Source organism: Lissotriton vulgaris, chromosome 10, assembly GCF_964263255.1.
Source record: "Lissotriton vulgaris chromosome 10, aLisVul1.2, whole genome shotgun sequence".
NCBI lineage: Eukaryota > Metazoa > Chordata > Amphibia > Caudata > Salamandridae > Lissotriton > Lissotriton vulgaris.
The window spans coordinates 930,125,310-930,138,588 of NC_141698.1; the positions used below are offsets into that span (position 1 = coordinate 930,125,310).

At 48.1% G+C, this 13,279-nt stretch overlaps 1 protein-coding gene across 1 annotated transcript in view; it reads left to right on the plus strand.

Annotated features, from left to right (window-relative positions):
• The first annotated feature begins 850 nt into the window (after positions 1 to 850).
• Positions 851 to 13,279, plus strand: part of ASNS (asparagine synthetase (glutamine-hydrolyzing)) — a 241,834-nt gene continuing 229,405 nt past the window's right edge. Inside the window, exons 1-2 of the mRNA XM_086941926.1 lie at positions 851 to 957; positions 6,084 to 6,342. Coding sequence (XP_086798052.1) covers positions 6,094 to 6,342 — 249 coding nt within the window. The 5' untranslated portion in view covers positions 851 to 957; positions 6,084 to 6,093. The remainder of the gene's footprint in view (positions 958 to 6,083; positions 6,343 to 13,279) is intronic.

Below are 13,279 nucleotides of genomic sequence, written 5' to 3' on the forward strand. Positions count from 1 at the left end.
GTAAGTGGTGTAAGAGTCACCCCCTGAATTACTCATAGTGGCGTGTAAGAAATCACCCGGTTCACGCAAACTCAGTCCTCATATGGACGCCAGGGCCCAGTGCGTGGAAAAATTGGTAAACTTGTGACCCGGGTGACCTGCGCGCTCTATCACTACCAAATCCAGTCAATTGTGCTCTGCTCTTTAGATCAACCTTTCAGTGCTCAGCACAACTCCCAATGCTGCTGCTTGATTGAGACAGGACTGGCATTCGCCATGCCTGTCCCGATTGAAAGTATCAGCATCAGAAATATGTATTAACCAATTTCTTCTTTTATTTTTCTTGCCCTCCCTGTACCACGCGCTTTATGTTGGAGAAGCATTGTATTGGCAATCTATCGTGACCTGGGCTCTGATTAGAAGACCTAATAAAAACGAAGGTTTTATGTATGCATACACTAATGCCAGATTTAATATACACCAGATGTTCAATTTTCTTTGACTGCTATTCGCATCTTGTGTTTGGCGTGACTTGCTGTTACTTTTCTAAACATACAAGCCGCCATAAAATTGTAGTAGTAGACAAATGCCAGCTCGCTTTACTTCCACCTCAAAGGCGAGTGACTGTTTCAAAAAGCGCACCGGCGAAACTTGGACAATTTATTTAACTTTCAGTTTGAGAAAGGTGAACACATTTAGCGTGAAACACTAGTGCAAAGCACAACTTCCGCATTTTGGCTAGCATGCTCGGTATTTCTTCACGTGAACATGTGACAATATCAAATAAAATATTCCATGTGAAAAGGTGCAGCTGAGCCTTGCAGCCAATCACGGAACTGCTTACATTTCCACACCATGAACTTGTAGTAGCTGTAAAAGCAGTCGCTGGTTGCATCACGCTCTTTCGCCGGAGTTCTCCGGAGCGAGTCAGCCTTCTGAACATTTTTCTCAGACGCAGAACTGGAGCCGTACGCCCAGGTAATTTATTTTTATTGTCATAACATTTAGCTGGTAATTTTTTAACACGGTTGTTTCAAGAATGTATGTGGCTTCTTCTCCATTCATAAAAGACTTCTCTAATATTAAACTTAGTTGTGTTTTTGTTAAATCTGTATTAGTCCATATGTTTCATAATATTATTGTTTTACGAACAATGTATTCTAAAACTAATATGGCAACAGCTTTTCGTTATTCAGTAGCACAGACAGTGTTGCATTTATAAAAGCATTTTTCAGTGTGAAGTATTTAAGCATGCATGGCATTGAATTATCACGACATGACATTAAATATAACGGAATTGTAAAGCAAACGCACATCCCTTGGAGCTGAATAATAGATATCTGGAAGGGGTGTAGTCATATTTGCTCATGAAGGATATTCGGGAAGATAGGGCATCACAGACAACATAATCTGTTCCTTTGCATTACAAAACTGTATCCTCACTATACATTTTTATTCACCTATGATAAACTACCCCCACCCCTAAATTAACCCTCCCACCAATATCATCTTAAAACCTGAATTACATACTTAAATCAGAGCTGCTCAACTGAGAGTGGCACCTCTAAAAACGGTTCCCTTCCTACCTCAAATACCCTTTGAACCTCATTGAACTTCCTACATAACCTTTAACTTCCTATGTTGTCCAAGCGTGAACTTCTTACCCGCCCCCCTAAGCATGAACTGCATCTGACAAACAAACTTCTGTAAATCATGGCAACTTCTCAGCCCACCGCCACCTAGAGTCAAGAGGGGAGATACCCTCCTGACTCTGCCCCCCTCAGCTTACCTGGCCGATAACAGAGCAAGAAGGGAAATGTCCCTGGCTACTCGACTTTGGCTAATTCCAACTTCAACTGGAGCAGGTAAAGATTCATTCCCATGAAAGACAGAAGTACCACACCCCCTCTGAAAAATTCGACGTCCTCATTCCACAAATCTGAATATCTATCTTGACATTCCCTTGTCCCTGCAAAACTCCCTAATTTCTTTGTTTGATATATTCCTAGCTTTGTCTATGGCTTACAGTTTTACTGCCCCTTGCCGTACTCTCTTGGGTATAAACTCCGGCCTCATGGTGTAGCAGCCTGCCTGGGACTTGCAAGTCTGCTGGAGATCCTCTTTCATTGCTTTTATATGTGCTACCCACTTTTGTACCACCATTTCGTTTTCCCCCACATGAAAAATGAGCACATCTGGACATTTCCCACCCACTAGCAGCTTGCGCAAACACAGTATGAGCTTCTTCCATTGCATGCCACCTTTTCCTACCCATCAGATAGAGTGCAAATCTGAATTGAAACCCAAAATAACGCCATGAATGCTCGACCTAGCATTCCGCTCCTCCCACTTGACGAACGAATGGCCCACCATCCATAAATTAATTCTTGTCACCAGTGGACCGGGAACAGAACCTGAAAAAGAAATAAAGATGACAACCTGTCCTGTACTGGCTTCCAACTCCTGCCCCCCTAAATATATGCCTGAAAGCAACCCAATTTCAGTCCATTATGCGTTTGGGTCCCCAACCCCGTCTGCTAGCTTCAGTCACTGCCCCGATCCTGAAGGAATGTTTTCCAAACTGACTGGAATCTAAGCCCAGTGACTGCAATGTCTTACGTAACACCGCTAAAAGCTGAAAAGCTGTGACGGGCTTCTCATCACTGTGTTGGAAAACTCTCCCCAGTCTCTGCCCAGCGAACCAGGCAAGTGGCCCTTTTGGGTAATACTTCAAGAGAACTGCTTTACTTATTCCTCTCTGGTCTGTCTTTGACTTGTATAGTCACACCCGTACCCCACTGTCTATGAGAGACACTATAACTCAGAATAGGCCCCTAATCCCCCTACCCCCCAATAGTTCTGAAACCCAGAATGCCCCAAAGAACAACCAAGACATGATGGCCGAGAATAACCCTGTCTCACTGACACTAGTGCACACCATCGAAAGTGACTGAATCACTTGTATCAGGATGTGTAACATCACTGGCTGCCGCTTGTACAGCACAGGACCTGCCTCCGTCACTTAAACCTCCAGGATCCATTTCCCCGGCTCCTCTGCCGAAGGGGCATAGCCCCATCAACTCTCCCCTGCTGAAGGGGCATAGCCCCATCAAAGCTTGCCCACGAAGGTGATGCCTGCTAGTTTTCCTGATATCGTCACTCTGGACTGACACTTCTCTGTGAGACAGAGGATGAATTGCACTACATCTTGTAGCCTCTCCCACTCATAAAACCGCTTTTTGTCCTCACCCTGCAGAAACTCTCCCCACGCCTGGAGGTATGCCTTCCTTGTATAAAGGGCTAAATAATTTGCTACCAAGTGTAGCATCCTTTCTCTCCTACGGACTAGAGCTCATGCAGCATGCAAGTCTTCTCCCGATCCGCCTCCGTGGCCAGCCCTTGGAACCTATCCCACTGTGAACGAGACAAAGCATCAACAACGTCATTGTCCACTGGGAACGTGTTGGGCTCTGAACGCAGTATCAAATTTGGGACAATTCAGTACGAATACTTTCAACAGCTGCCCCAACTGTGGCTCCCTTGCAAGACTGCCTGTTGCCCACCTGCACTACAGACATGTCCACATGAAAAAGCCCTCTCCTATGGATTATCTGTGCTCCCCACAGTATGACAGCCAATATTAGGGGTAAGAACTCCAAAAAGGCAATACTACATCAAGCCTCCCTCCAGGCTGGATGCCATTTCCCGGCACAACAATGGCCTTGCCAAAATAGGCTGAAATAGCAAGCTCCTGCTGCGTCAGAGAAAATGAGTTCATCCCAGTCCATATCCACCAAAGGTGTCTACCGTTAGACAATTGTAAGAAAGCCCCCCCACATTCACAGGTCCTCCCATACTCCCGCAGACACCTTCACATGGTGGTGAGTAAGGGCAACCCTGACACAGACAAAATGTCATCCAAGCTCTCACCAGTCTGCAGGCGAAGTTCATGTGTCCCAACAGCGTCTGTATTTCTTTAACAAACTCTTTCTTTTTAGTCAACATTGTATTTAATAGGGCCAGCATTTTGTTCTTCTTACCTCCTCTGCCACTGATTAAATCTCGAAACCCAGAAAGGCCAACACTGTTGTAGGTCCCACTGTCTTCTCTGGAGCTAGTGGAACCCCCAAGTCCGACAACAATATCTGAAATTATTCCAGCGATCTCTGGCACTCTCCTGATCTTGCTGACCCCACAAAGAGGAAATCCTCCAGGTAGTATGTTATGCGGTCTACCTCAGTGTGATAGGTGAATAGCCACTGCTGAAATGTGCTCAAACACTCTAACAGAGCGCACAAAATGGAACAACCCTACGTCCACAAACCACCGGCCCTTGAACTGAATGCCCAACAATTGAAAATCAGCGGGAGTATCGGCAGCTCTCTGAAGGCTCACTTGATGTTGCTCTTCGCCGTTAGGGCCCCCTGTCTGACCTCTCCTACTAATGCTAAGACCACGTGCAACGACCAGTATGTCTCTGTTACGTGCTAAGTTGGAATAAGGTCATTCACTAACCGACCTTCCGGCCAGGAAGTGTTGAATCAACCGATACTACCTGGTTCTTTCTTAGGCACTACCCCAATGGAGGACACAATCAACTGGTCCATGGGCCATGCATCAAACTTACCAGCCATCCTCCCTACGTATTTCTTTGAGTAATTTCTCCCTGACCACCTATGAATGTTCCACCGCTGATTTTTAGTTTGGGAGCCGAACAGCGTACTCTCGGGCCGTCATACCCTAGCCTGAAACCCTCCTTGAACCCTTGAAGAAATACTCTAGCATCATCATTCCTGTCATAAAAGGAAAGCCAAAAGGTACGTTTGTCCAGACGTACTGGTTCTCCTGAGCTGTGCCTGTCTGGTTACCAGTTTTACCTTGTTGTTGTCCATAACCCGCGGTGGGATTGGTGCAGCCCGCACTAAAGCAGTCGACCAGAGGGTATCTGCCCGAACACTTTGAGCATTCTTGCCGGAATTTGCTGAGGCCTTTTGTACACATGCCTTTGTTATAATCCCAGCATGCCCCAATCTGTTTCCCTTGGTTCATGTTTTTACCTTCCACCCCAGAAGCCGATGACCTTGAAAAATTAACTCAGGCAATAAATGATGATCACTCTGTTTCAGAAGCAAAAAGCCTATTGGACAAAATTGAGAAAGAGATACTTACCTTGAAAGATAATACGATAAGCTTCAAGACAGCAAAGTTTGAGAGAGACTCAAAGTCCTTTAATATAGATCAAGTATACCCTTTCATAAAAGATGAATTTTACACAACTGTTGAATCTCGTAGAGCCCTGTTGAACTTCCAAGGACGTTCCAGGAATAAATTCCTCACATTTTAGGAAACGTCATATTCAGATACTTCCGGAAATTCAGATCCAAGAGAGGGCACCTCAAGAAAGCAGGTTGCTTTTTTAAATAAAGGCGAACCAAAGGAAAGAGGCAAATTCAAACCCCAGCCATGGGAGATGAAGATGAGACAGCAGTTTTACAAGTCAGGAAGCCCACTACTATCAATAATCTATCCCAGAGGGAATTAACAAAAGAGGAAGCCTAAGTGTTGGATTTGGGCCTCAAATTCGTCCCCAACAGATCTACCGACTTTACAAAACTGAAACTGGAAGCGTTAGAGTTTTGCCGCAAAATTTGTCTCAAGGCATTTTTTTCTGGGAAGGAATATACTAACACAAAAGAGGTATCTGGTCTTTCGAATACATCAAAATGTATTCCGCCAATTCCAACTGTACCAAAAGAAATTATGGTTTCTGAACAGGTGGTTCTTTCTGGAATCAGTCAGTTGAAGACGAAGAAAGCCTTTATGAAGTATAACATCACTAGAAAACAAAAGATGGCCATCAATAACAAGATACAACGTAGTGATAAAACAAACTGACAAGGACGGGTCCTAGTCATTTGGCCCAGGCAGATGTATAAATCTGAAGGAAGGAACCAGGTATACAATCTTTTGCATCTTGTTGATAATTCATTCAATTGCTTTATTCCTATCCAAAAAAGAAATTGTTTATTGAATTGAATACTATAAGCATATTGGAAGTGTAATGTTTATTTCAGTTCACTGTTGTTTGTTCCTTTATCCTCAAGATATTTCAAGATGTGTGGAATTTGGGCTCTCTTTGGCAGTGATGAATGCCTATCTGTCCAGTGCCTTAGTGCTATGAAGATTTCACACAGAGGTCCTGATGCTTTTCGGTTTGAAAATGTCAATGGATACACCAACTGCTGCTTTGGATTTCACCGTCTGGCTATTGTTGATCAGTTGTATGGCATGCAGCCAATCCGAGTGAAGAAATTTCCTTACTTGTGGCTCGTGTACAATGGGGAAATCTACAACTTTAAACAGGTGAAACATTTTAACACAATTATTCTGTTTGAGCGTGTTATGTCATGTAGACTTTATGTCTAATGGGAAATCAAGCAAAGAAAGATGGTGGCATCATGAGGATGGAGGTCAGATGATCCCTAACTACTCCACCCTTATCGCATATTCATGTTTGAATACATTTTTAAATGGTCCTCTGATTACCGACTTATTCTACTACTATTGAAATAGTTAAACCTGAGTTTCTGTAAGTGGTAAAAACCTCTAAGGACAGAAGGATCTAAAGTCAAATAAGCATTAATGGTGCAAGAGGTGCAAAATGGATGTCACAGCATTTTGTTAACATGTCAACTGGAGCTCAGACATGGGCTGTAGCACACACAGTTTGCAAATGTAAACCTCAGTCTTGGATCTGTTAAACGGCTTGCAGAAACTGAATTTTCAACAAGAAATTCAAAGGACACATCAAGCTTTCCTTAGAGTGAATGCTAAAGAAAACCCAAAATCCTTTTTAAAAAAAATAAATTATTTCAGTAATTGTCAGCTTAGGGAAAACATAACCTAAAATACGCCTCCTAGTAAAGACCAGTATTTTCTGGACCTGATAGTATTTAGGTTATCGATTGATTGATTGATTGATTGATGCTTTATTTCGATATGCACATATCATAAAAGCAGTACAAAAGATAAAAACAGCATGTCGAAAAAAGTAAGACTGAACATTTAGTATAAAAATAAAACACATTAGATCAGCATAAATTAGATAAAAAGAGAATTAAATTGATATGGACAGTCTTCTAGTTCTAATCAACCAAGCCCATTTTAAAAACTTAGCAACAGCACAAACAATGGGAGGGGCTGTGTTAGTTAAAAGAATCCGGAGTGCAACAGAGTTCTGACGAGTACCCAGTTCTCTGCAGATGGGACCAAGCCAACGTGATCTGGGGCGACCATAGTCCGGGCATTCAAAAAGAAAATGTGGCACCGTCTCTGGCTTGTCATGACAAAGAGCACAGAAGCATGATATAGGCTGGGATTTATTCCACCTCGAGCAAAAGTCGGCCAAGGGTAGGGTTCCTAACCGAAATTTAATGTACAGGGACCTATCCATAGCCACTGAAATAATGTCCATGTACGGCTCATACTTGACAGCGTCTTTTAACAGCAGAAAAGCTGCGGTGGTTTTGCAGTGCTGCTGGGTTCTCAAGCGCTTCATACAAACCCACTCCCAAAAAAGTTTTTTTAAAGTCTCCTTCGGAGGAGCGGAGTGGCTATGCCAGCAAGAGTCCAGGCCTAGGTCCCCTAAAAGGTGTTTTATGTCCTTCAGCCATTTGATGCTACGCCAACCGTCAGAGTGCATCACCTCTGCCAGACCATTGGCATAGGATTTTAGCTCCGGGACCCTCCACAAACGTGCCCAAAGCAAAAGGGGTCGAAGCCGAGCCTGGTCCCTTATGGCTTTGCAGCCAGTGTCCATGAGCACTGGGATGGTCGGGCTACTCGATGGAATGGCAAGGAGATCCTTGATGAATTTATTTTCAGCCTTGCTCAGTGAGTCAACTTTGCCCGAGCCCCACAGTTCCGCTCCATAAAGTGCCGCAGGGACCGCTCGTGCTTTGTATATCTCAAGTAGAGGGGCAACACAATGTTTTGAAGAGTTGTTAAACTCCTTAAGAAGGGCGCCCCCCACCTTTTTGTGGGCCAGTGTCAATTTGTCAATGTGGGCAGTCCAGCTCATCGCGTCATTCAGTCGGATTCCCAGATAATCAAATTCTGCCACTCTTTCTAGAGGTATGGAGTTCAGAATGGGAGGGCGGCCAAGTTTGCGAGGTGGATGCATAACTAGGTACTTAGTCTTATCTACGTTGATGACAAGGCCCTTAGTGGTACAGAAGTCCTGAAAGCGGTTCAGCAGTGTCTGGAGACCTTGGGGGGTTTTAGAGATGAGGAGGGTGTCGTCGGCGAACAACAAGGTTGAAATTTTTACTCCTCCCAGGGTGGGAGCGTCTGCTGGTTCGCCCAGTAGGTAATCTACCACCCCGTTGATGTAGAGGGAGAATAAGGTAGGGGCCAGAACGCAGCCCTGCCTTACACCCCTCTCGACCCTGATCTTATCGGTCTTTTCCCCGTTCAACCCCCATCTAACCTGGGCATAGGTGTTAGAGTGCAGGTTGATAAGGAGGTTTAATATGTACGGGGGCATCCCTAGACCGTATAGGACCCTCCAGAGTTCCTCCCTAGGTACCAGGTCAAAGGCAGTCTTGAGGTCAATAAAGGCCAAATAAAGACTGCCTTTGCCCAGTACCACAACCTTCCAGTATAATAACAAGAGCCTGAAAACCAGTTCGATAGTTCCTGTACCTGAACGGAACCCAGCTTGCATATCGGACAGGATGTGATTATCGTCCACCCATTGGGAGATCCTCCCTAAGATGGCTTTCCCCGCCAATTTCTGGCTTGAATTTATTAGGCTTATAGGCCTATAGTTCCCGGGTAGATCCCGACTGCCCTTTTTGTAGATGGGGACCACCTCCGCACCTCTCCAGGAGTCTGGCACAGGGCCTCCCCCAATGATTGCGTTGAGGAGTGCAGTGATTAGTACCCCCCATTCTTCCGGGTAAGCGCGGAGGATATCGCCTGGTAGGCCATCCGGACCAGCTGCTTTCAATGGAACCAGGGTTTTGATCTGCTTTGTAACATCCAAAACAGAAAAAAGTTCCAGGTCACAAACTAGGGTAAAGGGTGGGAGGTTAAAAGAATCGTTAAGTGGGCCTTCAACAGCAGAGTAAAGTTTTTGGAAGTGAGAGAACCAAGACTGAGCATTGATGGTACAGGTCCTCCGGGTATCGTCAGGACGGTTCCTTTTGCCCACCATGTCCCAAAAGCCTTTGGCATCTTTCCCACGACTGGCAGCCAGGAGGTCCTGCCAGTAATTATCCTCCCACTCCATCCTAGCATTTTTTTGCAGAGTGCATAGTGTCTTCTTGCCTCCCTAGCCATGGACGGTAATTTGGACTTGACTGCCTCAATGAGAAGTGACTTCGCCTCCCTACACTTCTGATTGTACCAGCCCTGTCCCGATCGTGAGCCTGGTTTCCTTCTGCTCGAATTAGCTGGGACTACAAAGAGGTCACTAATAGCCTGAGTTATGACACAGTACCTGGGTGCCACCTCCATCAGCCCTTCCTCTTGGGGGTCGAGATTGACTAGGGCTGAGGCAAGGAGCTGCCTAATGGCAGAAGTTTTCTCCTCTGAGAGTGCCAACTTAGCCCACTTTAGCCGTCGTCCACAGTTTGTAACCACTGACAGGTCCGCGGCGGGGTTACTAGAAAATCTACTCGCGGTGATATTAAGACACCTGTAGGACAAGGTGAGGGACAGGAGATTGTGATCACTCTCAACCGATGGTACAATCACCATGTCCTCCACCATGCTCCACAGGTGTGTGTCGAGGAGAAAATAGTCAATCCGTGACATGTGCCCTGGCCTGTTATAGGTGTGGGCCCCTGCTTTGTCGGACCTTGTCCTGCCATTAGCAGCCCTGAGGCCAAACTCCATAGCTAGTGAGTTGATCTGGAGGGCCACTTCTGTCCACTTTTTAATAGGACTAAGCTCGAGGGGCGGAATCCCCCACCCACTATCATATTCCTCTTGGGCTGTTAGGATTTCAAGGTCCAGGGGCTCAAAAGTGCAGTTCAGATCACCCGCCAACAAGGTACAGGACCTATGAGAAGATAAACGGAGCTGGGCTTCCAGACAGGCTATTACTGGGGATTCTCTACCCCCCTTTGTACCTCGGGCGTAGATGTTAAAAATGTTTAAGATGACTCGGCCCTGGGAATTTCTCAGCAATATATTAAGGAGATCCGGGCAATTAGTGTCCCGCTCCACCACCCTGCAATTAAGTTTTGAGGCCACCCAGATAAGTAGGCCACCCGAAGGGCGGCCCCTACCAGTTGCACTATGTACTGCCGGCAGAAAGTGGGTGGAATATCCCGCCTTGTGTAGGGGCACCCGACTCCAGGTTTCCTGGAACAGGCATATGGAGTATTGCTCCACAAGCTCGTTCCAGTCCGGCAGCGCTAGCTTCCTCTCGAGGCCCGCCACATTCCAGCTGAAAACCCTAATCGGGGGGTCCGTCACAGCCGCAATGCGACAATCCTCGACAGGGAGTGGTAAGTCCAAAACACCCACACTAGAGAGGCTAGCCAGAAGATTAAAAGATGCCCCGGTCTCCCCTTGCTCTTCTACAAACTCGGCCGTAGCCTGAATTTGCGATGAGGACGAGGAGCTATTGGTTTTAAGGTGAGGTATTGGCTCAGCAGCAGGGCTCGAAGCCACAGGGACCTCCCCGGGAACATCCCAGAGTCAGCAACCCCAGGGTCCCCAGTTCGGTATCACTGGAGCTAGGAATAGCTGCTGTGGGAAAACTCCCGGGGGAGAGTGGCCGTGAACGGTATTCTCCACAGGAGATTGGCCCCCAGAACTGCCAATGTGGGTTGGTTGCCCAAGGTGAGAGGAGGAAGAGGTCGTAATGGACCGGGGGTAAAAGAATGTTAAGTCGACTGCGTCGATACCCGTTCCAACCGTGGGTTGTCCTTGGGAGCATATCAGATGGGCAACCCTAACATCTTGGAAATTTATCACCACGCAATCCCCTTCAAGAGATTTTTTCCCGTTTCCAATCCATCCCACCCTGCGTACACCAAGAATTATACCATCCACTCCCGGAGGCAAGGGCCTGTTGGCTCTCAGCCAGTGGATGACCTTGTTCTTAAGTGCCTGATGGTTTTCCTGCTGGGTACTCCTGATAGGGGGGACTTTGGTGAGGATAACAACATACGGGTGGCACTCAGGGGGGAGGTTAACTGGGGGACACTTTCGTCTGATATTCTGAGGAAAACCTGAGGGAGGAGGGTTTGTGGGTGGGACAGGAATGGGTATAGCCTTAGGAGTTGATGCTATGCCGCCAGTTGCAACAGGTGAAACGGCCCCAGGTTGCGGAGTTGGGCCCGTTCCTCCCTTCTGATGTTGCCTTGGGCCTTGTGTAGCCACCAAGGTTGTTACTACTGGGGGAGGAATAGCATGCACTTGGGCAGCATGGGTGGAGACATTCGGCCTTGTCTGCCTAGGGCCATCCTGAGGGGGAACCGAGATAGTAGTCCCAGAGACTGGTCGCTTGGGCGGCCGCGGCAACTGCTCTCCTAAAGGGGGTATCACTGGAACCTCTATCCTAGTGTTCTTATCTATCCTGTCTGTCCTATCCTCACTGAGCTTTGGCTGAAGTTTGAACAGGGTTTTAAGGGAAAAAAAAATTATCCCTGGCTGCCTGTTCAAAGCAGTCGAGCCTATCCCCCAGCCTCTTAACTTGGTCAGTAAGTGGTACCAAAAGAGACCTGACCAGCTTCTCGATCGACTCCAGAGAGGGACCCACATTGGCTAGGTCAGGCGCTGATGGGACCAGCAAGGAAGGTGATACTGTGTCAGCTACAAGTGGAGCGGTAATGGGAATCCCTGAAGATGTAGGTCCCACGGCGCCCGGGGTGGAAAGACCCCTCTGGGGCGGGTACCTGGCGTGCTTAGTGAGCGAGGGTGGACAGCCCTTTCGAATGTTGATTGCCCTTTTCCCCTTCCTTTTGTTAAGCCCCTGAGTAGGACAAATCTTAGGCGGAGGTTGTGGGTCAAGAGCAGGAGCATCAGGGCAGTGTTGGGACTGGTTACCAGGTGGACATGCTATGGACAACTCGGTGCAGGGCTCTATAAGCACGGCACAAGGGCTGGTGGAGTGATTGCCAGTCTGCGAGCTTTCTGCCCCATCTATACCACCCTCTAATGGTGCAATGTAAGAATCCCCAGGTAAGTCCCCAGGCAAGCGTGCAAGTGAAGTGAAGTTTTGTGAGGACAACACTGTTGCTGGAGATGTGCTTTTGGAAGGAGGAAAGTCAAGAGAAAGGCGCCGTTCTGATATGGCGAGTTCATTGTCGATGACAGCCGCCACCCTAGTGAGGAACTTGTCCATAGAGCCAAACATAGTGCCCCCAGGGGCACTTTCACCGCCACCCCTCAAGGCCTTACCGGAACGTGTTGACATGCTGGGTTCCGGCCCCACAATGGGGCACCACGAACTAAGACCTGTACGGTGGATGTAAGGGGGGTGGCCCTGCCCTGCCTCCTCCAGCCCCGGACGGCCACAGACGGCCCGCCCTTTGCCCGGTCTTCGCTCGGCGTCCCGCTCGCGTCCCGCTGAGCGTCGAGCTGTTCTTAAAATAGGGGGCGTTGCAGGCAGGGGGCGTGTCTGATTGTGGGCGCGTCCGCCTGTGCAGCTGGGGAAGCAGGGACTCCTGGTCTTCCGAGTCCCTGCTTAGCGCCGACAAGATGGTCAGTCCAGGCGCCTCCCAGTGACAGCGCTTGGTTTTCACCTCTCCCTCCTTCAAGCCGCGAAGCGGCACCCGCGGAGCGGGTGCGGCGAGAGGCAGCGGCAGCAAGGGGCAGCCCAGCAGAGTTGGACCCGAGAGCTCAGGGTCGGATGACAGCCTCCACAACTTCCAGGTGAGTCCTGCTGGGAACAGAGCAACCCGCGCCTTTTCTCTGGTCAGGCGGGGGCGTGTCTGATTGTGGGCGCGTCCGCCTGTGCAGCTGGGGAAGCAGGGACTCCTGGTCTTCCGAGTCCCTGCTTAGCGCCGACAAGATGGTCAGTCCAGGGGCCTCCCAGTGACAGCGCTTGGTTTTCGCCTCTCCCTCCTTCAAGCCGCGAAGCGGCACCCGCGGAGCGGGTGCGGCGAGAGGCAGCGGCAGCAAGGGGCAGCCCAGCAGAGTTGGACCCGAGAGCACAGGGTCGGATGACAGCCTCCACAACTTCCAGGTGATCGTAAAATAATACCCTTTTCCACAAAGCCATTTTTCTGAAAGATCTGGTGTCCGGACAGTTCTTCAGGGCCTTCCAAATTAAGGGCAAAAA